The following is a 26,717-nucleotide window of genomic DNA, read 5'->3' as shown; positions in this document are numbered from 1 at the left end:
CTTCTCAAGTACTGTACATGATCTAGGTAAGATCATGTTTCAGATTACAATAAAACCTCAGTAAGTTTTAAAAGATTGGCATAATAAAATTTCTTCTCTAACTACACTGTAATGTGATTATAAAGTGGTGATAAAAAAGTTGGAAATTAAGCACCTAAGTATTGAAGACATAAGGATCAGTGAAAATGAAGACACAATGTCCCAAAGCTTGCGGGGCGTGCTATTGAAAGTAGTGTTCAGATTTTAGTTCGTAGCTGTAATGCCTGTATTTAAAAAGAAAGATCCTCAGGGCTGGGGTTATAGCTCAATTAGTACAGTGCTTGCCTGGTGTGCACAAGGCCCTAGCTTCAATCCACAACACTACATAAACCAGGCATGGTGACACATGCCTGCGATGCTGGCCCTTAGGAGGTTGAAGCAGGAGGATCACAGGTTCAAGATCATCCTCATTTGCATAGGGAGTTTCAGGTCAGTGCGTGCTCCACAAAATCAAGTTAACAACTTGACTTTATGCTTTAAGAAATTAGAAAAAGAGCAAACAAAAATCAATACAGAAAAAAAGAAAGATTAAAACACATATGACTTATAGTAGAAAAGCAAAACTAGAAAAGCACAAAGCTGCTAAGGTGTGTAAGATTTGTAAACGAGACTGTTGCTACCATCTGTCTTCCTCACTACAGGCATCTCACACTCTTGTGGCCATGCCTTACCTGCTGTGGTATCCTGTATCCCTTCAAACTAAAAGTGAAAATAAACCCTTCTTCCTTCCTTTCTTCTCAGGTAAAAACAGCTAAGACAAATGCTGTATGTGCTGAAACAAGTTCAACAAATGGCTTAGCCTCTTTTCATGTTACGTGATAAAATATCCTTGGAACAGCAATGTAAGGAAGAATGGGCTCATTCTTGTCACAGCACAAGGATGCAGTTCGCCATGTCAAGCAAAAAAAGCAGCCGAAGTTTGAAACAGCTGATCACATTTACCCACAGTTAGGAAGCAGAGCAACAAATGTATGCTGCTGTTCAGTCCCATTTCTTCCTGGATAGAATTGCAATCCAATGTTCTGTCTAGGGAATGGTGCCACCCACAGTCTCCAAGTCTTCCCACCTTGATGAATGTAATCAAGATGATCACACACAACCATGCCCAAAGACCCATCTCCCTCTGGTGATTCTAGGTACTGTCAAATTGACAATCACAAGAAGACATAAAAAAATTAAAAAAAAACTTAAGAGATGACTTAACAATGTAAAACCTCCCAGCAAAGAGAAAAATCTGGGGCTGGGTGACATCATTGGTAAATGCTATGAATTTTTGAAAGAGGAATGCACGTCAATTCTTTCTTAAACTCTTCCAAAAAAATAAGAAAGGAATACTTGTAGTACTAGCATCACCCTGTTACCAAAGCCAGAGTGAATCATCAAAATCGCATACCTTATATGAATATATGTGCAGAATTACGCTAGCAAACTAAATCCTGCAGCAATAGTAAAAGGACTGCAAACCAGGACCACGTCGGACTTACCCTAGAAATGAATGTGTGACTCACAGTCTAAAAATTGACTAGCAATAAAGTCACAAGATAATATCTACTGAATTAGAAAAGCCTTTCTTAAAACCCAGTATCTTACTGGAAAAATTAAATGCCTTAGTTCAAGGGACCAGTGAGAATGGCTCAGTGGATAAAAAACACTTGCCAGAAAGCCTGAGGACTTAAGTTTGATTCCTGGGATCCACATGGTGAACGTCACAACTGACTTCCAAAGACTGTCTTTTGACCTCCACATGTTTGACAATGTATGCATGTGCTCACACACATACACATGCATGCACAGTAAATTAAAAAGGAGGGTTTTTACTTAGTGGTTAAGAGCACTTAACTAGTCTTCCAGAGGACCCTGATTTAGTTCCCAGCATGCGCGGGAGTGCTCACAGCCATCTGTAACTCCAGTTGTAGAATCCATAGACACCTGCCTATATGTGGTGTGTACACAAACACATAAAGGCAAAAAAACTCAGAAGTGTAAAATAAAACAATTATAAACAATCACAAAATGTACACTGTAGCTCATAAACTACATAGTTTCAAGGTATTAGATGATTATACAAAATTCAGTGGGCCGAGTGCTATGGAAAGCCAGACATAGTAGCGCACATCTGTAATACCAGCATACATAATCCCTGGAAGCACATGGGCCAGCTGGCCTGGTGTGCAACCGTGAACAAGAGACCCTCTGTCAAACATGTTGGAGACTGCTTGTCCTCTGATCTCTGAATGTGTGCAGTGACATGCACATGCCCAAACTCACACACATGTACACAGAATTATATAAGGCACACACATGTATCATACACACCAATAAATAGATTAATTCAGTGTGCCTCTGACCTCTGCAGGTGTGCAGTGACATGCACATGCCCAAACACACACACATGTACACAGAATTATATAAGGTACACACATATATTATACACACCAATAAATTAATTCAGTGTGATTTAAAAAGAATTAGAAGATAATTCACAGCCAGTTGGAAGACAGGTTATCAAATTCTTACAAAACTAAACAATAATCATGTTGCCTGGTATTTACCCAAATGAATTTTTGTCGATATAAAAATTTGCGTAAAGATGTTTATGGAGACTATTCATTAGTTGCCTTTGAAGGAAACAAGAACTCCTTCAGTAGATGAGTGGATGAACTGTTATATCCAGCCAGAAAGGAAGTAGTAAACCATGAGACATAGAGAACCATGAGTGTATATTACTGAGTGAGAGGCCCTTCTGAAAATAACAGAACCCGTGCTTCCAATATATAACCTCCTGAAAAAGATGAAAAGTGGCTGATTTCCCCTTTTGTGTGTATATGTGTGCATGTTCTCATCTTACCAGGATACCAGTCTCGAGATTAGGTCTTTCTCCACTAACCTAATCTTAACGGAACTACTGATACAGGGATTTTGTTTCCAAACTCATAATCTGAAGTTTCCAGACAGTGGCAGGAAAAGGAGGGATGAACGTGCTGAGCGGCGAAATTATTGCTGGGTAAGAGACTGGTCAGAATAGTAACGATGCATCTGTTAGGCCAATGGTTTTAACCCCTTTTACCACTCCATTGTGGGGTGTGTTGTTGTGATCTTGTGCATATTGGAAGAGAGAATTATATAGGACCTCTACACTAATGCTTAGTTTGGTTAAGAGTCTAAAGTTTCTGTGAAAAGGAAAACGTTTGTTTTTTAAGAAACTTAGAAAACAGTGTGGCACCGACATGCAGAAAGACAATGGGAGGAATAGGGTAGAATTCAGTCACAAAAAGGAAATCTCTAGTCACTTCATTTCCAACAGGGACGTTGCCAAGACCCTTTAATGGGGCAAAAGAAGAGTCTGTTAAAAAATGGTTCAGTAACAACTGGTTATTCACATACCCACAATGAAATTGCATTGATAGTTCTCACTTCATTTTCTTAGGAGAAACTGTAGGGTTTCTTGTAAAGATAAATATGTATGACTTGGGTTTGGTAATGCTTATGTACTACATTAGAAACAACCAACAACAAAATAGACTAGACTTCACCATAATTAAAATGGTTTTTGCATCTAGAGGTATCAAAAAAAAAAGAGACAGGAATCCACAGAATGTGAGGGGGTATGCAGATCATGTGTGCATAGCCCATATCAGGATATACAAAGAACACTCTTAATGCAATGAAAGGCAGCTCAGTTTCTAAGAAGGCACAAATCCAACTAGATGTTCTTCAAACAAGATGAGTTTGTGCTCACTCAGTAAGCACATGGCAAGATTCAGTCATCATTACAGGAAAGTCCACCAAAAGCACTCCAAATCCCCTGGTTATATGTTTCAAAATAAGAATATTGGAGAATTAGGATCCACATTTATTACTGGTGGAAAAGAATGATACAGGCTTTTCTGAAAACTTCCAATTCCTTAGAATATTAAATACACAGTAAGTGCTGACTTCTCTCCTAGGTGGAGTAAAGAATATATGCAAGCTAGGAATTTGTCCTTCGGGAGGACTTCTGCACAGACAGGTGTAAGTAGTCAGTAGAGTTGTTAGGAGTCTAAAGGAAGGAATTTATAGACAATGTAGATGATCAGTTAGACTATAGATAGCTAATCGTGGGGCTGCTAGAAAGCTAACATTTGAGTAGTAAGCAGATAGCTCACCATTTCCATTGGAACAAATGATAGCAAACTTCGTGACTTAAACAGTGGAAATTAGTCTTGTAGTTGTTGAGGCTGGAAGCTAAAATAAGCTTCTAGATAGAGGTTTGTTTGCTGGCGCTGTTAGAACAATACGTGAGAAACGTGGTACTTTAAATCAACAGTGATAACTAGTTTCATAGTTCTGGAGTCTAGGTATCTGAAATTAAGCTCTTGTCAGGCCTGTGCTCCCTTCAGAAGATTCCAGGAAAGAACCTTTCTTTCAAGCTTCCTGCCAACCCTCAACTGCCCTTGGCTTATTGCTAGCACCATCCTTTGCTGTCACCGTGTTCTTTCTGCATGCCTGTACATATCTTTGTGTGTCTTCTCGTTGTATTGTTTTACAATGGTGTGTGTGTGTGTGTGTGTGTGTGTGTGTGTGTGAAGTGTGTGCACATGTGGAGGTGAGGGGAACAACCTCAAGTTTTAGATCTTGTCTTCTACTTATTTGAGACAAGGTCTCTTTTGTTGCTTGCCCCTGCTTCAGCTGGGCCAACCAGCCCATGAGCTTTCAGAGATTCTCCTCTCTCCACCTTCAGTTTGTTTTAGGTTCCTTTGTGCTGCTACACTGGTCTTTGTGTGGGTTCCAGGGGCTTGGATTGGCTTATTTGGTAAGTGCTTTACTCACTGAACCATCTCCCCAGTGCCCCCCTCTTCCTTCCTTCCTTCCTTCCTTCCTTCCTTCCTTCCTTCCTTCCTTCCTTCCTTCCTTCCTTTCCTTTCCTTTCCTTTCCTTTCTTCCTCTTTCTTCCCCTCCCTCCCTTCTTCTCTCCTTCCCTCCCTTCTTTTTTCCCTCCCTCCCTCCCTCCCTTCTTTCCTTCTTCTCCCTTTTTGTCTTTTTGAGACAGGATTTCTCTCTGTAGCCTGAAACTAGCTCTGTAGACCAGGCTGGCCTCTAACAGAGCTCCACCTGTCTCTTCCTCCGAGATAATAATGGAATCAAAGCGTGTGCCACCACTGCCCAGCACTCTTTCTCATTTTTTTTTATAAAATATTAATCCTTTGAAAATTTTCATACCTGTATATTTTGTTTTTTATAAGGACACAAATCATTGGGATCATGCTATGCTCAATCCAATAAAATATCACCTCGGTGCAGTCATATCTGTTAAGACCCTGTCTCCAAGCAGTCATATTTTAAGGTCCCAGGTGGATGTGAAAATTGAGGGGACACTCTTCAACCCACTGATTGGGCTTAAAACTAGGTGGAAAGGGTGGTTGACTTGCTCCCCTGAACCATTTGTGACTTTGTTTTCATGACTCAATATGCACTTTATTTTGGAGCAGAAGACATACGAAACTTGTTAATGGACGTGAAACTTGTGTGTTAATGAATGGGAAAGGAATGTGCAGGTTTCTGTGTTGTCCTCTTGCACCTGCTCCTCCCCAGCTCCTGAGCATTCTCAGAAAAGAGTGTTCTCATAATCTCAGCTCAGCTAGGGCAACTCCCACTTGGGGAGTCACTGTGACCAGCACAGTGAGTCAGAGGTCCAACTTAGAGACTGTGAGGAGAGGGAATGACTTACCTCTTTCACCATGGAGAATTTTTTGTGTGTTACAGTTTTGTTACAGAAGATGTCGAATACATTGTGCAGTGTAGCACAATGTGCCTCAAATGCTAGCCCCCAGCTCCAGAAGCTGACATCTTACTGCTCCTTTCCTCCACTTTCCCCTTACTTTGGAAGCGAGGATGTATTGTAAAGAAAATTGCAGATTTCATATTTCATGTACAGTACAGTCTCATTCTCTTCTTTCAAAATCTAAATAAGGTCAGGTTTTTTGGTGGTGGTGTTTTTTTTTTTTACTGTTGGTGTTCAAAAAGATCTCAGGACACCTCTGATTTCAACTGTGGAGAATAGAAGTATTTATGTAGCAAGCTTATGCAAATCCTTCAAAACTCTAAAGCAAAACAAGGCTCAGAGCTGGGGAGTTGCTCAGTGTGTTTAAAGGCTCTTCTGCCAAGCTTGATGACCTGACTTCTATACCCAGACCTACATGGAAAGAGAGAACTAACTCCTCAGTGCACAGTGGTACAGCTGCCCCTCCCCCTAGAGTAAATATGAACAACAACATCCTGGAATCAGAACACTTCTGGTTCTAAACGTTGCAGACTTATGAAATGACCACCTACCCTCTTATAGCTGAAAAGTTCATGTGCCCTAGTAACCAATAATTCATCTGTCTTTGCTTTTCCTTTGTTGTCTCAAACCTTTTCACAGTAGGTGTGTGTAAATCGAGAGCCAGCCAATATACACATTGGCTTGTTTCCTAAGCTTTTGCCAGTGGCTCTCCACCCTCTTCAGTACTGTGTATTAGTTAAGAAACAAAAGCTTATCCACATTCTGAATGTGGCTTCTTGCATCCTGGGGTATTGACATGTTCTCTATCACTTATTTTTTTTCTATAAAGTGACAGATGTTAAAATTTAATTAGGTCCAAGTTCTTTGTTTCTATTTTTCCTCCAGTGGTACTTCGTAGGTAGTGGTGTGTTATATGAAAGAATGATAAAGCTGGTTTTCTCTCTAGTGACATGAAGAGTGCCCAAGGGATTCATGTGGTGTTGCCATGGTTGTGACTCCACCCTTCCTGCTGTAGCAGTGCACGGTCAGCTCCTGGCTGCAGGCTGGTCGCACTAGGACTACTTGAAAAATACCAGTTGTAGGTCCTTCTCTAGGTGGAGGGAATCAGGAGCTTTGAGTGCAACACTGGCAACAGTATTCCTTTGTATTAGAGATGAAACATTTGTACATCGTTATGGAACTTACTGCATCTACACAGCGTATAATATAGGATAATAAAACATTTCTATCTCTTTAAATACTAATCACTTTATGTGTGGAGAATTTTACCTGACTGGGTATGGTGGCACACACCTTTAATTCCAGCACTCAGGAGGCAGAGACAGGCAAATCTTTGAGAGTTTAAGGCCAGCCTGGTCTACAGAGCGACTTCCAGGACAGCCAAAACAAACAAACAAACAAAAAACTTTTTACCCAATCAGTTGCAGCATTGACATGAATTAACTTCTGGATTTTTGGTTCTGTTGCACTTGTCTCTCTGATGTTTGCATTACAGTAGCTGTGTAATACACAGATGGATTTTGTTGGCTTGTTTGGGTTGAGAATATGGCCTTATGTCTCTTAGGTTGGCCTTTAACACGTTCTTTCATCAATATATCAGTTTTCCCTGTATACATTTCTCACTTCATGGTTAAACTTACTCTAAATATTTTATTTTTGTGGCTTGTGTGAATGGGTTGAACTCTTCGTTTTCTTTCCAGCAGTTTCATTTATGGCCGATATTTGAAGTCCCAGAGCACATCAAGATGAGGTAGGAGAGTGCAAGTTTGGTGTCAGCCATGGCTGTCTACTGCGTTCAAGGGCGTCGGCGTCCATGGATGCACAAAGAAAGCCTGATTTTTGATGTTTAATTCATAATCTACAGCTTTGCTAGATTTATGTATCTACTCGAACAATTTTTTTTGATGGGAAATTTGGATTTTTCTCTATATAAAGTCATGTCATATGCAAATATGGATAATTTATCTTCTTTTTTTCCAGTTTAGATATTCTGGTTTCTCTTTCTTTGTACTCACGCTAAGGCTTCCCAGTGCTGTATTAAATAAGAGTGGTGAGAACAGATGCCTTTGTGGTTTGCAGTTTTAGAAGAGACATTTGTAGTTTCCTTCATCAGTGTCATATTGGCTGTGGGTTGTACACTTAGTCTTTAGTAGTTGAGGATTTTATTCTATATATGACCTGATAAGAGTTTTTTGCCGTGAGAAAATGTATCTTACTGCATACTCTCTCTCTCTATGGAGATGATAATATACTATAATCCTCAATTCTGGTGATGTGTTATATGCTTATTAATTTGTGTATGTTGACCCATCCTTGAATCTCACTTTATCATAAAGTGTGATCTTTTTCATATACCAATAAATATATTGAGAATTTTTGCAGCTATGTTTACCCAGAATATGAACCTATAGTTTTCTTTGCTTTCATATCAGGGTAATGGGAAAAGCTGGACACACAAAAGTGTTTGGCAGAGTTCCTTCCATTTCAGTGTTTTGAATAGTTTTCAGATAATTGGAATTAGTTCTTTAAATGAATAGTATGATTCACTAGTCAATTCCTTAGGCCCTGGAAGGTCTTTTAAACACGACATTTGAGGCTGCAGTCTCACTGCTCAGTGCTAGTCTGTTCAGCTTCGATTTCCCCCTCCTCTCCCTTCCTGCATCCTTTATTTCCTCTTCCCCTCCTTTTTATTTTTCGATGTTTGTTTCCCTGCGCTGCCCAAGCTGCCTTTGAACTTAGTGCAGAATCCAGCTGACTGTAAACCTGAATCTTCCTGTCGCTTTCCTCTGTGTCCTGGAGTTACAAACTGCCATGCCTTCTTCTGTCTACTCTTGACTCAGTTTGGGTGGGCTGTGTAGAAGAAAAGGCTCACCCATTTCTTCTAGGCCCTCTAGTTATTTTACCATGTGATTTGTCATAATGAATTCTAACAACCCTTTGTGTTTCTGTTCTGTCTGTTGCATTATCTTCTTCATCTTTGGTTTTATTTGAGATCTCTTTCTTTCTCTCCACCCCCCCATCTAACTAGAAGTTTGTCAATCTTGTTATTCCTATCATTCATCTTTTCCTTTAGTTTTAATTTTATTTCTTCCTGTTTCTTTTTTTCTACTAATTTTCGGTCTGTTTTGTTGTGAGTCCTTGAGGTGCACCGCTGAATGCTGCTCTGAGGCTGGTTGATCACCTAACGTATGGGGTAGGACTCTACATCTCTCTCTGAGAACTGCGTTTGTTGTATCACACAGATTTTTGTGATGTTTTAACTTACTACCAGAAAACCTTTTTCCTTTTAATTTCTCCAGTTACCCATTGGTTTATATTGCTCATTGTATGTTATTTTTTTATGCTTTCCGTTCTTGTTGTTGCTATTGAATTGTAGTTTTATCCTATTGTGATCTGAGAAGATGTGTAATATTATTTCAATTTTTAAAAATTATTAAGACTTGATGTAGGGCATAACTACTAGATGAGCTACCTAGAGAATGTTCCATGTGCTGATGAGGAGAACATGTTCTATTCGTTCAGATAAAATGCAAATGTCCATAAGGCCCGTTTGCTCCGTATGAAATCCTCAGCCAGTACCTAGAAAGCAGACTAGTCGTAACTGTGTTGACTGATGTTATTCTAATCTTGCTCACAGATGCTTCTCACAATGGAGAGGATGCTTTTATATCTACTCACTTTACCATATGACCGTGGATCAGCTGTGTTGCCGTTGACTGATGAACATAACACTAACGTGTTTTCCCCATGCACTACAGTCATTGAGATGCTGTTTTTTGCAAACCACAGCACATGTCTGATACAGATCAAGATTTTAGTGTTTTTCAGTTTTCTACCAAGTCATAAAATTGAATCGTGTGACAGACAATTACTGACTAAATATGGCTACTTTAAATGAAGGTTTTATATGGGAAGTAGATGTGATATCCTCTCTGACACACCCATAGAGTTCAGTGGATAGAGGGACCTGAAGGTGGAAAGCTATGTGAACAAAGTCTTAGCAGCTAGAATGACAGTGTAGCAGAGCACATGTCTTAAATTCTAAATACCTGAATTAGAATATGGCAGTATGAATGCAAACCTGAAAAATGGAAATATTGACTTATATTTGTGGTAATTAATGTTAGCAAGGAACCCCTTACTTCAGGATTTGGGAGTGGGACATCTTCAGAGAGTTTGAGCCAGGGGTCTGCTACCTCTGCCATACATTTCAAAACAGTTGGCTTTCCTTCTTAAGGTCAGTCCTGTCTTCCTTCCTTTTTTCTTCTCCTCTCCCCCTTCCTCCTCGCTTGTCTTTCCCTTTCCTAGTTCAGAGGAGGCAAGACAGTGCTTGGCATTCCATGGGATTGGCAAATGAATGTGATCATTGTGCTATCTGTCACTAGATGGAGCTCATGAGCCCAATATGGCTGTAACCCCGTTCATCTCTGGGGAGGGTTAATACTTGAAGAGAATTGGCACCTGGTTCTGAGTAACAGGATTATTAGCTGTGCCTTTAAAAAGACTGTTGAGAAACTGCAAACGTTTTTCCACAATCTTGCCCATGTTTTGTTTTGTTTTTGTTGCAAAAACCCTTTGAAAGCATAGTGTAGTATCAGTTATAAATCTTATGTTCTATTTATTTATTTATTTATTTTATTAAAAATTTCAACTTCCTCCCCTCCTCCCACTTCCCTCCCCTTCCTTCCCCCACTCCTCCTCCCCCTCCTTCTCCAGGCCAAAGAGCAGTCAGGGTTCCCTACCCTATGGGAAATCCAAGGTCCTCCCCGTTCCCCCCAGGTCCAGGAAGGTGAGCATCCAAACAGACAAGGCTCCCACAAAGCCTGTCTATGCAGTAGAATCAAAGCCCAGCACCATTGTCCTTGGTTTCTCAGTCATCCTCTACCGTCAGCCACATTCAGAGAGTCCGGTTTGATCGCATGCTGCATCAGTCCCATTCCAACTGGCCTTGGTGATCTCCCATTAGATCAGTCCCACCGTCTCAGTGGGTGAACACACCCCTCGTGGTCCTGACTTCCTTGCTCACGTTCTCCCTCCTTCTGCTCCTCATTAGGACCTTGGGAGCTCAGTCTAGTGCTCCAATGTGGGTCTCTGTCTCTATCTCCGTCCATCAACAGATGAAGGTTCTATGGTAATATGCAAGATATTCATCAGTGTGGCTATAGGAGAAGGCCAGTTCAGGCACCCTTTCCTCTGCTGCTCAAAGAACAAGCTGGGAACATCTCCTTGGACACCTGGGAACCCCTCTAGAGTCAAGTCTCTTGCCAACCCTAAAATGGCTCCCTTAATTAAGATATATACGTCCCTGCTCCCACATCCACCCCTCCTTCATCCCAACCATCCCATTCGTTCTAAGTCTTTATAGTGCTGAGAGTATTCTAAATTTATTACTGTGTCATTTGTATAACTTAGGTGGAGTCTTCTGTCCCATGGCTTAGAAATTTAGCAGCTCTTCTTTCAGCCCATTCCAGGAAGAGCAGGGCCACTTTACTGTTGTTACAAGTGGCTTTCAGTGTCACACGTGTGCTTACCTTTATTTCCAACTCCATGTGGTGTGAGGTAACTAGAGGCCAGGATGGGATTTTCTTTATCACGGTCATCAGAGGTAAGAAGCTAGAATCTAGTAAGAGGTGATAAAGGGGGATGGCTCCTCTCCAGACTGCCTTTGCTCTGAGCTTTTGATGGGCAGGTGATAGATAGGCAGTGGGAGGGCAGAGGAATGCTTTCCAAACCTTAAAGAAGATTCACTTAACTCATAGTCTGTGATCCAGACATGTGTGGACAAGATCTGATCTAATGTTTCTGTCTTTCTACCACAGCACGTGCCCTTATAGTCGGCCTCCTTTTGGCTATGGGAATTTTCCAAGTTCAATGCCAGAATGTCTTGGTTACTATGAAGACAGGTACCAAAAGCATGAGGCTATCTTTTCAGCTTTGAATAGAGACTATCCTTTCAGAGACTACCCAGACGAGCACACACACAGTGAAGATTCTCGGAGCTGTGAGAGCGCGGACGGGCCCCCGTACTACAACAGCCACGGGCACAGTGGGGAAGAGTACTTGAATCCCATGCCTCCACTGGACATTGGAGCCCTGGAGAATGTCTTCACAGCCCCAGCGTCTGCTCCCTCTGGTGTCCAGCAAGTCAATGTCACTGACAGTGATGAGGAGGAAGAAGAAAAAGTGCTCAGGAATTTATAATTTAAAACAAATATGCACAGAAAATAAACATTTCTTAAAATATATTCTGGGTCAGTTGGTGTGAGAAAAAAAAGCCTAGGATGCTTTGCTGTGAGTTCTCAGCCGTGATCTGAGGAGTCGGAACCAAATGCCATTGTGTCTTCCTAAGTTCTCGTTAGTGATCCTGGACTCCCGATGCCTCAGCATAGGGACGGTAAAATCTAAAGTAGTTATTTCATGGCTGAAATTTGTACCAACATGTGATAGCATTACTTTATCTCGGAACATTTGAAATACAGAAAGCTCCCGGTGGCGTGTGAGGACACACATGTGAGTATATATCTGGCATGGCAAGTGTGATTAGCATTTTATCTCAGGGTACATTTATTTTTTGGAGAAATTTTACTGTTTATATATTTATGGGTGTTGTCAGTTTTTATGTAACATTTTGAAAATATTTTGATAACTTGTAGATGTGAACCAGAGCTCAGTTGCTAAATTTAATTTACACTAATAACCAATTGTAGTTGAAAATGTATCTTAATGACACCTGGGCAGTTCCTTCAGATATAGTCATTTCTGTTACTGAACATTTTATCATCATTTTAACTATCTTTCCTATTTGGTATGCATTGTTATATTGTTGTTGTAACTAAATAAACAGATGAAAACACTCTTGTTAAATGTTTTCTGTTGAGAGGAGGGCGAGGAGCACTGGGAGTGCTGGTCAGCTGTGGTTAGCTCTGTGCTCTGTGCAGGCATTTCTGCTCAGCAACAGACTCCTGTGGTCTGTGGATTATGTGTCATTGCCGCAACAAAATACCTGAGAAAAGCACCTTAAGGAAGGAAAGGTTTATTTTGCCTCGTTGTTTGATAATCGGGTTCATCAGGGGAGCATGGCAACTGGACCATGAGGTGGCTGCTCACATTCCGTCTGTGCTCGGGAAGCTCAGATGAATGCTGATGCTGAGTTTGCGTCTTCCTTATCAGTCAAAGACCACGTCCCATGGGGTGATACCATCCACATTTAGAGTGCATTGTCCCATGTCAGTTAACCTGATCTAGAAACTTCCTCAGACATGCCAAGAAATTTGTCTCATAGGTGATTCTAGATCCTGTTAGTTTAACAATAAATGTAAACCATCCCTGTTTGCATGAGATTTGAAGTTGTACCACCAAAAATGTGTATGTATTCTAAGTCTGTTTTGAAAGTTGACATATGATTTAAACTCTCACCCAAGCGAATATTGTGTTCATCTGACTTGATGACCATGGAATTTACTTACAGTCATGCAAACTTAACTCACAATGAGCAACAAAAACTCCATTGTGATGTCACATCCTCCCCAGCATTCATTTGTGAATAAGGGATAGAGTAAGAACCACCAGAGTCAAGACCATTTTAAAAGGTGTCTGCCTACAAGGAAGAAAATGAATTGTTGGGAAACTGCACTTTGATAATTTTTATTTTCATATTTGATGTTCTTTTTTGTGTGTGTGCCACCCCGCATGCAGTCATGGAGACCAGAGGATGGCATGGGTGCCTTCTTTAATCACCCTCTCACTGAGCCCGAGCACACTGTTTTACGAGATCCACCTGTTTCCACCTCACCCAGTTCTGGCTTACAGATGTGCACCACTGTGCCTAGCTTTTACATGGATGCCGAGGATCTGAACTCAGGCCCTGAGTTTATCTCCCGAGCCCACAAGTCTGATACTCTTTAAGTGCTCAGCACAGATAACTTTGATATAAAGAACAAATCTTGAATTTCCTAGATGATTAGATATCATGTTATTTTATATGTGAACTAGAGGAACATTATTTACATACTTAATGTCTGCTTAGGCAGTTAATGTTTAGGAGAAATGTATGCAACAATTTTACCATTTTTATCCCATCTCATTTAAGAGGCCTTCGTCATAGACTTACCCTACAGACAGACTGGTTGAGGAAATGACTGTAAAACAGCAGAACAGTGAAGGTCACACCTAACCATTTCCTAATTACCTGTTTTCAGGGTAGCCTTTCACTTCTGACTTCTTCCATAGCTTTTTAAAAAAAGAATTGTTTAGTGTGTGTGTGTGCCATGCCAGTGGACTCCAGAAGAGGGCGTAGGATCTCATGGAGCTGAAGTTAGAAGAGACTATGACCCATCCAACATGGGTTCTGGGAATTGAACTTGGGTCCTCCGGTAGAGCAGAAAGTGCTCTGGCTCACTGAGCCATGGCCCCACCCCTTCTAGGATTGTTCAGGAGCTAGGGCTAGGTACTCTCTTAATCACCTGGCATCATGCTGGCATCAGAAGTCAGGAGTTCAGGTCGTTTATAGATCCACAGCATAAGTTGGACTAGAAACCTGCTTATTTCTTACTTAGGGAAGACCAACCACAGATAATCCCGCATGCCTACAAGGTACCCATTATCAGCTTTTAAACCACTGACTGGAGATCTAAGACAGGACAAACCTCCCCCAAGGGCATCTGCTCCTCAGCAGAGTGGAAAATCTCAATGCTCCAAACCACAAGTAGTTTCTAACAGTCCCCTTGTCTCGTTTGCTCCTATATTAAGTTGGACTTCGTAGAATTTATTAGACAAGTTGTCTCCTTTTCATAGTGTTTTGTAATGTCAGTATGTTTCAGATGTCACCCAAAGTGTTCCATACTCTAGACATACTCGAAGCATTTACCAATTAAAAGCCAGTTTCACTGCAAGGAGTTGGAAAAGGTGTCTCTGTGAGAAGCCGAGTTAGGGGAGAGAGCAAGGTTTCTCTGGATTAAGTCCCAAGCGCTGTAGATGTTCTCACTGAATCTGGTCAAACAACGTTGGAAGCTGGTGCTGTGGCCCCCTTTGAAGTGAGCAATGTTCTTTATCGTCATAATGTCACAAGATTATACTATCTCAGGGTGCACCTACCCTGCTTGAGACCCCTTTTTGGTCTTTACCTCCCGACACCACCCAGGGCACCCTGTGGGAAATGCTGCCAAATGACAACTGGTGGTTTTGGTTTGTAAACATGACACGTGGTTTCCCACACTGGTTACCTTAAGTGCTTTACTAAACAAAAGCAGTTTCTGAATAAACTGCTCTTTTTAATTATGTCTAACAGTCCTAAAAGGCTAAAGAATTGAAACTTGTAATTGTTGTAATTCACTGCTAGCTATTAAACTTTAATGAGTGGTGACAGTGTGTCCAAGAATTCATGGAAGCAAATGTGCCGATACACAACATGCTTCTCCTGTCAAGCAGCTGTCAGGAGAGCTCTGCCTGGGCTGAGTCGGAGCTACATTTTTCATGTCTAAGAAAATCGTACTAGGGTAAGTTCACTGTACAGAACGAAGAGTGTCTTAGGACATTTTCATGCTCCGCTATCCTCTCCTCCCCCCATCTCAATGTCTCCCTTCTTTCATGCAGCGCCCTCTCTCTCTCTCTCTCTCTCTCTCTCTCTCTCTCTCTCTCTCTGAATCTAGGTTCCACATACGATTGCAAATGTGACATTTGTCTCTGAATCTGGCTTATTTTGCTTAATACAGTGTTTTCCCATTCATCCATCTTTCTGTGGATGTTATACTTTCATTCTTCTTTACATCTGAATAAAACTTTATTGTAGGACAACTGAACAGCTCTGCGGGTCAGATCCCTTGCCTCAGAGCCTACAGATCTGAGTTCCAGCCCCAGGACTCTCATGGGAGCGGACATCCGGACAGAGTCTGTACCTCACTTCTTGTGACTCAGCTATGAACCCTGACCTTGTCTCTAGACACCGCTGAGAGCACAAATGACCCCAGGTGCCTGTTAAAAGTGCCACTGTTCCTTATGGAGAGGATTCTCTGTTCAGCTGAGTATGGCAAGCATGCATTTTTGTAGTGGTAATCTGCATTTTTTGAATAAGCTTAGTTAGCAGTTCTTACTTGTGCCTGCCATTGACACTGCATCGAGATTGTTTCTAAAACCATCTAGCCACATCAAAGGTCGCCTTCAGAAGAGAGAGAGAAGGCATCGGTGTATGCTATGATCATTTTCATTTTGTAACACTTTCCTAGTTTCTTTGACGAAAACTCCAGGTGATCTCTCATTCTAACAAACCAAAAAGAGAATTTTCTCTGTGTGTGGGTGTGAAGTTGAAACTGAGTGGAAGTTACTGTGGACATGGGACCTGAGTGGCTGGGGCACATAGAGTCACCCCAGGTGCAGTCTGTGTCATGAAGGGCAGTGAGCATCTCTTGTGGATGACCGCCCCAGTTCCTCGTGAGCAGTGTGTTGTCCTTCTCCTGTCTAATCTCAGCTCATTCCTCAGGTCTCAGTTTACACATACCCCAGCTGTTACCAGTGACAACAACCCTTTCCCTTTCTGGTAACAGAACCCTAAAATTTGATTGTATATGGCCATTCTTAAAAACACTTTATTTCACCTCTTGAAGCAGGGTATGGTCAAGTACCCAAGGCCTGAACTCCTAAGACAACCAGGGATGTCCCCAAAAATGTCGTTAAAGGGAGATGGCATTGCTATTCTTTGCTCCTGTGGCCTTTCTGCTAACAGTAATATGGTAGTGATGGCTGGAATCTCAGCAACCATTGTGGATTGTGTAGGTGTCATTCTGAAGATGGTAAAAAGACAAGGCTAGCACCATACCTGGGCAGGATTGTTAACACTGTATGAAAGCAAAAGAAACATCTAGCCACACCAATCCACAACCATTTGGTTTTCTCTGTCACGTGAAGCTGAACCAGATTTTCCCTAATGTAGGCTTTTGTCCTTCAGAAAGCGTGCATAAGCCCTCACAGGCTGAGCCAGGTTCTTGTTTTACGTTCCTATGAGGTCTGGGTGTGCATCTCCCACTAGCATCTTAGCGCCTTTGTGATCAACCAGGACCAATGCATTATACAGACTAGAAAGACACGTGTGGATGGGCAGAGCAACAGATGCAGCCTTGCATTCTTAGCCTCACGATGAGCCAATGAATTTCATGGGTCAGTTGGCAAGCAGTGCTCCCCATGGCTGCCATTAGCATTACTAGGTGTCTCTAAATGATGCTTCTCTAGAGTAGGAACATTAAAGGCCGAGTTCTGAAAAGATACGGCTTTTCAAGGCTCCTTAGCTGATTGTAAAGCCCACTAGGCAGGGAGTCACAAATGGTGCCGGAGAACTGCCTGATAGCCTCAGCAAAGTTGCCGTCCTCCTTCCTTGTCTAGCCACTCTTAGGGGCCAGCAGTTGCCTTTCCACCTTGAAGCCAAAAGCAATTGCCCAGCTGAGAATTGCTCCTGACACCTGGAGATGGGGCAGGGATGAACGGGAAGGTTCAAAATCTTCAGGGTGATTTGCACACTGGCAAATATAACCTGAGAGATCTTTTTTCGTTTTCTCAGCACTGGTCCCTGTGGTTCTAGTCTATTAACTGAGCTACTTTGAGTGTGAGGCGGGCAGGAGGCTCTCAAGTCCATGGTCCACCTTTGCTAAAGGGCGAGTTCATGTCCAGCCTGGGCAACTTAGTGAGGACCTTGTCTTGAAATCAGAATTCAGATAAGAATTCAGAAAGGGCTGGTGAGCTGGCTCAGCAGGTAAAGGTACTTGTCGTGCAAGCCTGAGCCTGGAACCTGTGGTGATGGAAAAGAACCAGCTGCAGACTTACACACACACACACACACACACACGCACTCACACACGCACTCATGCACGCACATACACACACTGTGGCATGTACACATGTGGACTCACACATCTCTCTCTGTCTCTCTGTATCTCTCTCTCTCACACGCACACACATACTAATTTTTTATAAAAATGAAAAGCACTTTAAAAAACAATAGAAGTAGGTCCACTGCAAGAAATAATTTTTTAAACCACTTCTATCTCTAATTCTTTTCATTTCTTTGTTTTTTTCCTCCCAACTCCCACTATCAAAAGTTACAAAAAAAAGTAGAAACACTATAGTTCTTGTTTGAATGTGTTGTCTCTAAAGCCTAGCATGGCATACTGAGGCACAGGGGATACTCCATAGATATTTGATTAATCAGTCAACAGAGACCACACTTTACTGAGCACCTACTATTCTGCCCTAACTGATACTTCATAGAATTACATCATCTGATCCTAACAAGTTTCTTCATAGGCACTGTGATCTTTATTTGGCCAGTTAAAAGACAGAGGCCTTAAAGAAGGACATAATATTAGTTCAATGCTGCCCAACAGAAGTTCATACATTGAGAAAGGAATTCTGGGTCTCCCTGCCTCGATACTGGGCACTTTCTCATTTTCTGCTCCACCATGTTGCTCTTGCCGATGAGCAATCCTGGAGTAAGAGATTCCTCAGCTGTAACTGATTCTTTTCTTCTATTAGATGTAGATGTCTTGGGCTGGAGAGATGGCTCAGCTGTTAAGAGCTAGGTTCACAACCAAAAATACAAAAAAAATAAAAATAAAAATTTCTTTTCTCCTGTTAGATGTGGATGTCTCAGCAGCTAAACACACTTGCTGCCAAGCCTAAAGACCTGGGTTCAAGCCCTGGGACCTACATGGCGGAAGGAGAGAAACAATTATCAAAAGCGCATGTGTGCATACACACACACACACACACACACACACACACACACCCCTAATAATAAATGATAAAACTCATACAAAGGATTGTAAGCATTCTAATTGGAGTATGAGCTAGCCTAGGATGGAAGGAAACACAAGACTAAAGGAGACCAATATAACATTGGCTTCTTTATGATCTGAACCACAGTGAAAAGCCTTCCTCCATTTCCCTCTATTTGTGAAACACCTACCTCCCCACCCCCACCATCAGCACCTCTTCCTCTCCAGCTATGGGACAGTAGACCACACCGAGCATGGTTAGGGTGAGTGACCTTCACAAAGCTTCTCTTTTCTTTCCTTGGGCACAGATCTTGCTAACCAGCCTCGTGCTTCACTGTTTTCACAAGTTCCCTTTGCTTCTAGGTATTTGTATGACTATTGTAAACAGGTGGCTTTCTTCATTTCCTTGTGAACAAATTTATTATTGTTGTATAGAAAGGCTACATGGAGGCCTATGATCTGTGCAAGATCAGAGAACTTTCTACTGTCACTTCATTGAGTCTTCCTTTACTCTTATTTTTCTTCGGATATTATGGCTTTATTTGTATCTCGGGGCTCTTGATATCCATTCATTCATTTCTTTTTTCTTTTTTTTTCTTCTTCTTTTTTTTTGAGACAGCGTTTCTCTGTGCATCCCCACTGCCCTGGAACTCTGTAGAGCAGGCTGGCTTCTAGCTCAGAGACCTGCCTGCCTCTGCTGCCTGGGTGCTAGAATTAAAGATGTGGGCCACAATGCCCAGCTCACTTTTCCCTTTCATTGGATTATTTCAGACCAATGTTCAAGTTTAGTTTTTGTTTTCGTGTGTTGATTTGTTTTCTTCTGCTTAATGTAGCCTGTGAAAGCATTCGGCTGTACTTATTAAGGTCATTGAGTCCTCATGGCTGATGTAACACTTAGCTATTTCATCCATCCCCTCTTGACACCCAGTCTTGGGCAGGATCATCCCTTGCAACAAAGAGGCCATGCTCAAGCAGACCCTGAAGTAGATAAGGGTGCTGACTGTAAATAAAAGACATGACTGATTAAAGACCCTAAATCCTGGCATCCAGAAAGGAACCCCAGAATCAGCCCTTCTAATAGTCCTGCTTTGTTTAGCTTCTCAAACCTGGACAGAGCAAGTGTCCTAGAATTCACCCAACTCCACAACAAACAAGTCTGAACAAGTCCAGCACTGTCCATCAGTCATCTGGGCATTTTGACAGTTCAGTCCTGGCCACCAACCAAATGTAAATCGAGACCTCCAAGACATCATGCGTTAGCCACTCGTGAGGTCAGTGTCCTGCCTTTCAAAAGCACAAAGGGCCATTTAAGTGGGAAAGTCCCCCCTAAAGCCTGCTGAAGCACACAACCCATGTTTGGATCATCTTTCTGAGCAGGGTCTTGGTTTGGAAGTCACAGCTGTTGCCCAGACCCCTGAATACAGCCTGCCATTCTTTGCGGAAGCTGTGACAGATTAGAATAGTTAATTTGAGATGCGGTCAAGCCCGCCAGTCTGTCCCTTCCTCCAAATAGCCTCGAGAGCCCATTGCTGAGTTTTACCAAAGAATCCATGTCTGATTGCCAGTGAGTAAGCTTGGTTATTGATTGAATTTAATGGACGACTTTGGGAATGGTGTCAGCCCTTTGTAGACCTGGGACCATTGACTCAACGTCCTGCTGGAAACCCCAATAGTCTGCTTTGGTGATGGGGATCGGGAGTCAATACTTAGAAGCACACACGTCTCTGAACCAAACCCCTGAAGGGCGGCTTTTAGAGAATTCCATGAAACTTGAGACGTGAATCAAGGACAAAGCCGAGATCAGGTTTGTGCCTCCTGCAGCTGTAGCTTTCCAACTGTTTCAGGTTGAAGAAGCTGAATTGACAGCTGCAGGCTTATTTCTTGGTCTTGGCATTTGAGGCAATGGGTATAAATACAACTGAGACATAGTGCTTTGGTGATTTTTCTCTTTGAGTAAAAAAAAAAAAAAATTAGATTGATCTGATTTTGTGTTTGAGTATTTTGCCCGCGTGTGTGTCTGAGAACCTTATGCATGCCTGGTGCCTGCAGAAGTCTGCGGAGGGCATCAGATCCCTGGGAACTGGAATGACGGATGGTTGTGGACCTCCACGTGAGGGCGAGGAACCGAATCTGGGTCCTCTGCAAGGACAGCAAGTGCTGTTAACCATTGAGCCATCTTCAGCCCTCCATCTGGAGATTTTAAATTGTGTCTTGACATCTGTGGTATACGGTAGAAGCTGTGTAATCTCGTGGAACTTGACCAAGGCTCTGAAGTTAGGCATCTCTGACGCCAGTGACTTTCGAAGTAGAGGCGAATGCTTTTGCATAAAGATGCCCAGACTCTTAAGGCTGTGAGGAAACTTACAGTTTTCTATTCTGCTTATGGGAACTCTCCATTGCTTCTCGGTCTTAGATCCATGGCAGACATGACCAGTCAGAACTGGTTCTCACCTCCTATCAGACATCCTTTCTCTCTGCAGAGGTGGCCCTGACAGTTCCTGGAATGTGGAGCTGCTCTCGGGGTGAGAGTAATTTGCTCTCTCTGATCTAATCTAACATGCATTTATCGGCGGAAAACTCACAGTCCAAGGTGGGAAGAACTCGGTCTATGTCCTACACTCAATCAGTGTATTGGGTGTAGTACGGGAAAACTAAAGAAAAATGTAGCGTTCTTAGACAGATCACATGAAGCCGGGAAGTGGTGGCACATGCCTTTAATCCAAGCACTCTGGAGGCAGAACCAATGAGTTTGAGGACAGCCTAGTCTACAGAGTGAGTTCTAGGACAGCCAGGGCTGCACGGTGAAACCCTGTCTCAAAAACAGAAAGAAGAAAGAAAAGCAATGTCAATAAAAAACAAAGACACTGTGCATTCATCCCACCTTCGCTGTTTTGCCTTGTTTTCCGTATAAAAGGAATAGTCTTTATAGAAAGAAAAATAAGTGAGACAAAAATGTCTTCTCAGAAGTTACACATAAAAATTATTGTTAAGCCCAAGTCTAGAGACATTTTCTATATGTGTGTACATAAACACCTCAGTGTCTTTGATTTTACATGGGAAAAATTCAGGCTTCCTTCCTAGAGTTTCTGGTTATAATAAATCCTTAATAAAAACAACGCTTCAGGCCATAGCCTCAGAATGAACCCACATTGTAGCTATGGTTTTGTGACCTGCTTTATGGAAGTAAGCATGAGCTGTAATATCTGCGTTACATGTAACTTCCATTGTTAGACATTTAGACTCTTTCCAGTTTTTTTTTTTTTTGCTACTCTGAATAAAAACATCCAGGCTAAATATTCCATCATGGGTTTGTTTTCTTAAGAAATTTTCAAGAGGGAATCTAGGTCAAAAGGAAAAGACATTTGAAAACCCTTGAGGGGCCGTATGTGGAAGACTGCAGGCTTAGTATGGTCAAAGCCATAAGTTCAATTCACAGCGTGCGCGTGTACACACATACACACACACACACACACACGATTTTTTTTTAAAAAAATCTTTTATCTATATAAGTAAAAAAATATATATCTATATCTGATATCTATCTTTTTAAATGAATTTCTCCCCAACCAAGCTTAAAGCAAGGGACCACTTTTGTTGCAGGAAAGCCAAAAGGTTTTTAAATTTTTCTTTCAACAATATTTTGTTTTGTTTTTAATTACGTGGATGTGTTCCTATCTGTGTGGAATGTGCACATGAATGCAGGTGTCCTGAAAGGACAGAAGAGGGGGTCAGATCACCTGACGCTGGAGTTACATGGGACAGAAGAGGGGGTCAGATCACCTGACGCTGGAGTTACATGGGACAGAAGAGGGGGTCAGATCACCTGACGCTGGAGTTACATGGGACAGAAGAGGGGGTCAGATCACCTGACGCTGGAGTTACATGGGACAGAAGAGGGGGTCAGATCACCTGGCCCTGGAGTTACACAGGTGGTTGCGAGCTGCCTGCATGAACTCTAGGAACAAATCTTGGGTCCTCTACAAGAGCAGGACATGCTTTTAGCCCCTGAGCCATCGCTCCAGTTCCCAAAGGGCATGCTTTCACACAGACCCTCACTGTTGTGGTCCTCTTGGAACAAACAGCATGGGGTTCTCCAAGGCAAGAATGCCTTTCTACTTCCTGTATACTGGACACACAATAACAATGATGAATTAGCCTCTGGTGAAAACTGGCTAAGGGGCAACACCAGGCATTAGCGACACAAGACCCACAGTTGTCCACCCTGTACAGGAAGCTCAGAGAAGTTGAGGACTTCCTACTAGAGTCACATGGGGCTGGGACACAGGTGTGACAAGCGTTTGCTGCTTACTAACCCCTCTGGCATGCTGTCTCTGTATGGTTGGTCAGTCCAGATAAATATCAGCCCGTAGGTCCACTCATTGAGCGTTTTCCTCTGACAGAACATAGAGAGGTCGCGCGGGAAGAGGCGGCTGTAAAAGTGGAATCAGTCTAAGCTCTTCCAGTCGGTCCCTGACTCAAATAGTCTCCAAAGAATCTCAGCAATGTTAAGAGGGGGTGGAGAGGGGGGCTGAGGGTCTGCCCTGAGGTGGCATTTTTATGGAGGATTTCTGCAGACTGGGAACTCTCAGAGGGAAGCTTGAATTATCCCTTGTAAAAATACAGCCATCTAAGATTGTCATTGGCATTTCCTTTTTATAGAGTTTGGGGCTAAGAATAGCTCCGGACTCTTCAACCAACCTTCCAGTTTTTTTTTGTTTTTGTTTTTTTTTTAAAAAGAACAGTACTTATGAGAATGGCCGAGGCCTGGGATGGTTATTCTAGGCTGTTTCCTGTGACTTTGCCTGAAGAAGGGTATGAGAGGCTCAGGCCTGATTTCCCCCATACCCCGCCATAGTCATTAGACTGAGAGAAGGGGTTCCTAAGGGCGAAGGGAAGGGATGTGAGAAAGAGGGGGGCTGTGAGGTTAGTTGTGCTCAGAACCAAACCAGATCATCAGCCTTAGGTCCGGGTCATTCTCTCCATCCTGCCCTCTCCTCTAGACACCCAATCCAGCACTCTAACAGAACTCATGGATTGCCAGACTTTAAGAGATCAAGCTTGGTGCTGTTTTGTGGTTTTACTAATATGTTCCTAGCCGTGTCGTTTCTGAGTTCCATGTGTCTTCCACAGCATGTCTGCCTTCACTTCTTCTTCCGGTGGCACCAATAGATCATATTACCACATTGCAAGGGTCGTCTTTATGTTTATTGAACTTTTTCCCTATTAATTTTCTTATGTGAGGCTACAAAATAATAGATTTCAACATAGCATCTTCTTACTCATGTTACTATATTTTATTCTTATTTATGTCTTCCACCACCACCCCCAACCCTCCACCCCTGGCTGGTTCCCTTCCTCTTCCAGTTAGTTCTGTGGTGATTTGAAAGAAAATGGTCCCCAAAGGGAGTGGTAGTGTCAGGAGGTATGGCTTTGATGGAGTAGCTGTGGTCCTGTTGGAGGAGGGGTTTCACTGTGGAAGCAAGCTTTGAGGTTTCATATATGAAACATCTTCATATTTCAAGATAGAGCCCAGTGTCTCAGTTCATTTCCTGTTGCCTGAAAGACATAGGACTCGTAGCTATGTCTCCAGAGCCATGTCTCCATGTCCCACCACAATGACAATGAACTAAACCTTTGAAAATGTAAGCCAACCCATCAAATGTTTTCCCTGTATGAGTTGCTGTGGCCACGGTGTCTCTTCACCGCAATAGAAACTCTAAGACAGTTCCCCAGCCTCTATTTTTTATCATGTGCACTCTGGAAGTATCTCTTTTTATAACCTGTCTCCTTCTCCTCTCTCATAATTCTGTCTAGTTTCATTACCTACATATGCATACACATGTGTGTATGTGCATACACACACACATCAGGGGGGATTTTAAATCTAGATTTTTACATATCAGACAAAATACGTGAGTATTTTTCTGAGTCTGGCTTATTTCATCTAATAGTGCTTTCCAATTCCATCCACTTTGATAATGGCCCCCAGAGACTCATATGTCTGAATACTTGGTCCACAGTTGGTGAAACTGTTTGGGAAGGATTGGGAGGTGTGGCCTTGTTGGAGGAGGTGGGTCATTGGGATAGGCTTGGAGGGTCAAAAGACTCACATCATACCCACATTCCCAGTGTTCTCTCTCTGCCTGCTTTTGGATCAAGATGTAGATGTGAGCATTCAGCTGTTTGTATCACCTTGCCTTTGCCCAGCCATCTTGGGTTCTAACCCTCTGAAACTGTAAGCCAAATTCAACGTTTTGTTTTATAAATTGCCTTGGTCATGGTATTTTATCACATCAATAGAAAAGTAAATAAGAAAATTACCTACACAGTAAGCACACACAGAGAGAGAGAGAAAGAGAGAGAGAGAGAGAGAGAGAGAGAGAATTTTAAGTCTAGATTTCACATATAAGAGGATATCATAAATATTTGCCTTCTGAGACTGGCTTATTTCACTTAACATGATTTCAAGCCCCATCCACTTTCCGCCTAATGTCATGATTTCCTTTTTCTGTACTGCATATAATTCTATCATGTCTAGGTATCATATTTTCTTATCTCTTCATCTGTTGATAGACTCTAGGCTAATTTCCAGGATTGTTTTCTGAGGTATAATTGACATGTATTTACCTGTTTAACATGTGCCCATTTTAAATACACATGCAACCTTTTAAAAAATAGACAACTTGAGAAGTTTTGACAGTGTGCATCTGTAACTACCACAAGAACAAAGATTTAAAACCTTTCCAAGAAAATTTCTACCCTCTCCAGGCAGCCTCCTTCCTCGCCACACTCCCAGGAAATCTGGATTTTACTCTGATTCAGTCCAACTGGGTATGCCTTTCCCAAAGCTCGCAGATGGCCACTCGGTATCTGATGCCTTGTTTCTAGCCTTCTTTCACTTGGTATGGAAGACATCCAGTGATGGAAATATGGACAACTGATTCTTCCTGCCTAGCACTATGTGATGATGTCCTGATCTACCATCTGTCCAGCCATTGAGTTACAGAAAACTTCATTTTACTGCTACAAATATAAATTGGGGTGGAGGGATATGCATTCATATCTTTTGGGCAGATATCTAGGTACCGACTTGCTGGGTTTGGGGGTAAGTGATAACAGACTGCCAGATTTCTTTCCGGTGTGTGTCCCTCCCAGGGCTACAGAACAGCTTCTCATGACAGTCTGATGGCATTTCCCTGGTAACGACCGATGATGAACTCCTTTTCTTGCGGTGTTCAAATTTTTTGACTGTTTTCTGAGCTGCCTTCTTTTCACCCAGTTCTAATTGCCCCTTACATGTGTTTGGGCTAAGACCATGCATTTCCTATTTTTATTCTTCCAAGACAGGGTTTCTCTGTAGCTTTGGAGCCTGTCCTGAAAACTAACTCTTGTAGACCAGGCTCGAACTCACAGAAATCTGTCTGCCTCTGCCTTTCAAATTCTGGGATTAAAGGTGTGCACCACCACTGCCCAGTTGAGACTATGCATTTCCATAGCAAGTATTTCATTCAACTATTAAGTAAAGAAATTCTTTCTTTTTTTTTTTTTTGTTGGTTTTTGTTTTTTTTTTTGGTGTTTTTTTTTTTTTTTGGTTTTTCGAGACAGGGTTTCTCTGTGGCTTTGGAGCCTGTCCTAGAACTAGCTCTTGTAGACCAGGCTGGTCTCAAACTCACAAAGATCCACCTGCCTCTGCCTCCCAAGTGCTGGGATTAAAGGTGTGCGCCACAACCAAGAAATTCTTTTATTTTGATGAAGTATAGCATCAGTTTTCTCTCTGACACTTTATTTCTCTATCTATGTATGAAGGCTTTGCTTACCTCAGGTCATGAATTTCTCTTGTGATTTCTCAGTAACTAAAAGTAAAATGTTCCAGTATTGCAAATCCAGCTAGGGCCTCATGGATACAAGGCAAGTGCTTGACCACAGAGCCATGTCTTCAACCTTCAAGATTTCTTCTAGAGTCGTAGGCTTTCTGACATGTGAAAATAGGTTTCTCTGCTGATGTAGCAAACCAGATTGAGCTAAATAAAAACAGCAAAAGAACAGTTTTATTTGAGCAAAATAGCTCCTGACTGAGTCCTCCAGCTCCCCAGTCTCGGAGATCAGAGCTAGAGAAGTCATGCACCCAAACTAAAGCAGGGAGTTTATATTCCCTGTAG

The 26,717-nt window shown here is 42.2% G+C and overlaps 1 protein-coding gene across 1 annotated transcript in view; it reads left to right on the top strand.

Annotated features, from left to right (window-relative positions):
- The window catches only part of Sox30 (SRY-box transcription factor 30), a 33,113-nt gene extending 21,070 nt beyond the window's left edge, over positions 1-12,043 (top strand). Inside the window, exon 5 of the mRNA XM_085694873.2 lies at positions 11,620-12,043. Coding sequence (XP_085550999.2) covers positions 11,620-12,001 — 382 coding nt within the window. The 3' untranslated portion in view covers positions 12,002-12,043. The remainder of the gene's footprint in view (positions 1-11,619) is intronic.
- Positions 12,044-26,717: the final 14,674 nt, after the last annotated feature.

Source organism: Myodes glareolus, chromosome 9 (genome assembly GCF_982192425.1).
Source record: "Myodes glareolus chromosome 9, mMyoGla1.1, whole genome shotgun sequence".
Taxonomy (NCBI): Eukaryota; Metazoa; Chordata; class Mammalia; order Rodentia; family Cricetidae; genus Myodes; species Myodes glareolus.
This window is presented reverse-complemented; position numbering and strand designations above follow the sequence as displayed.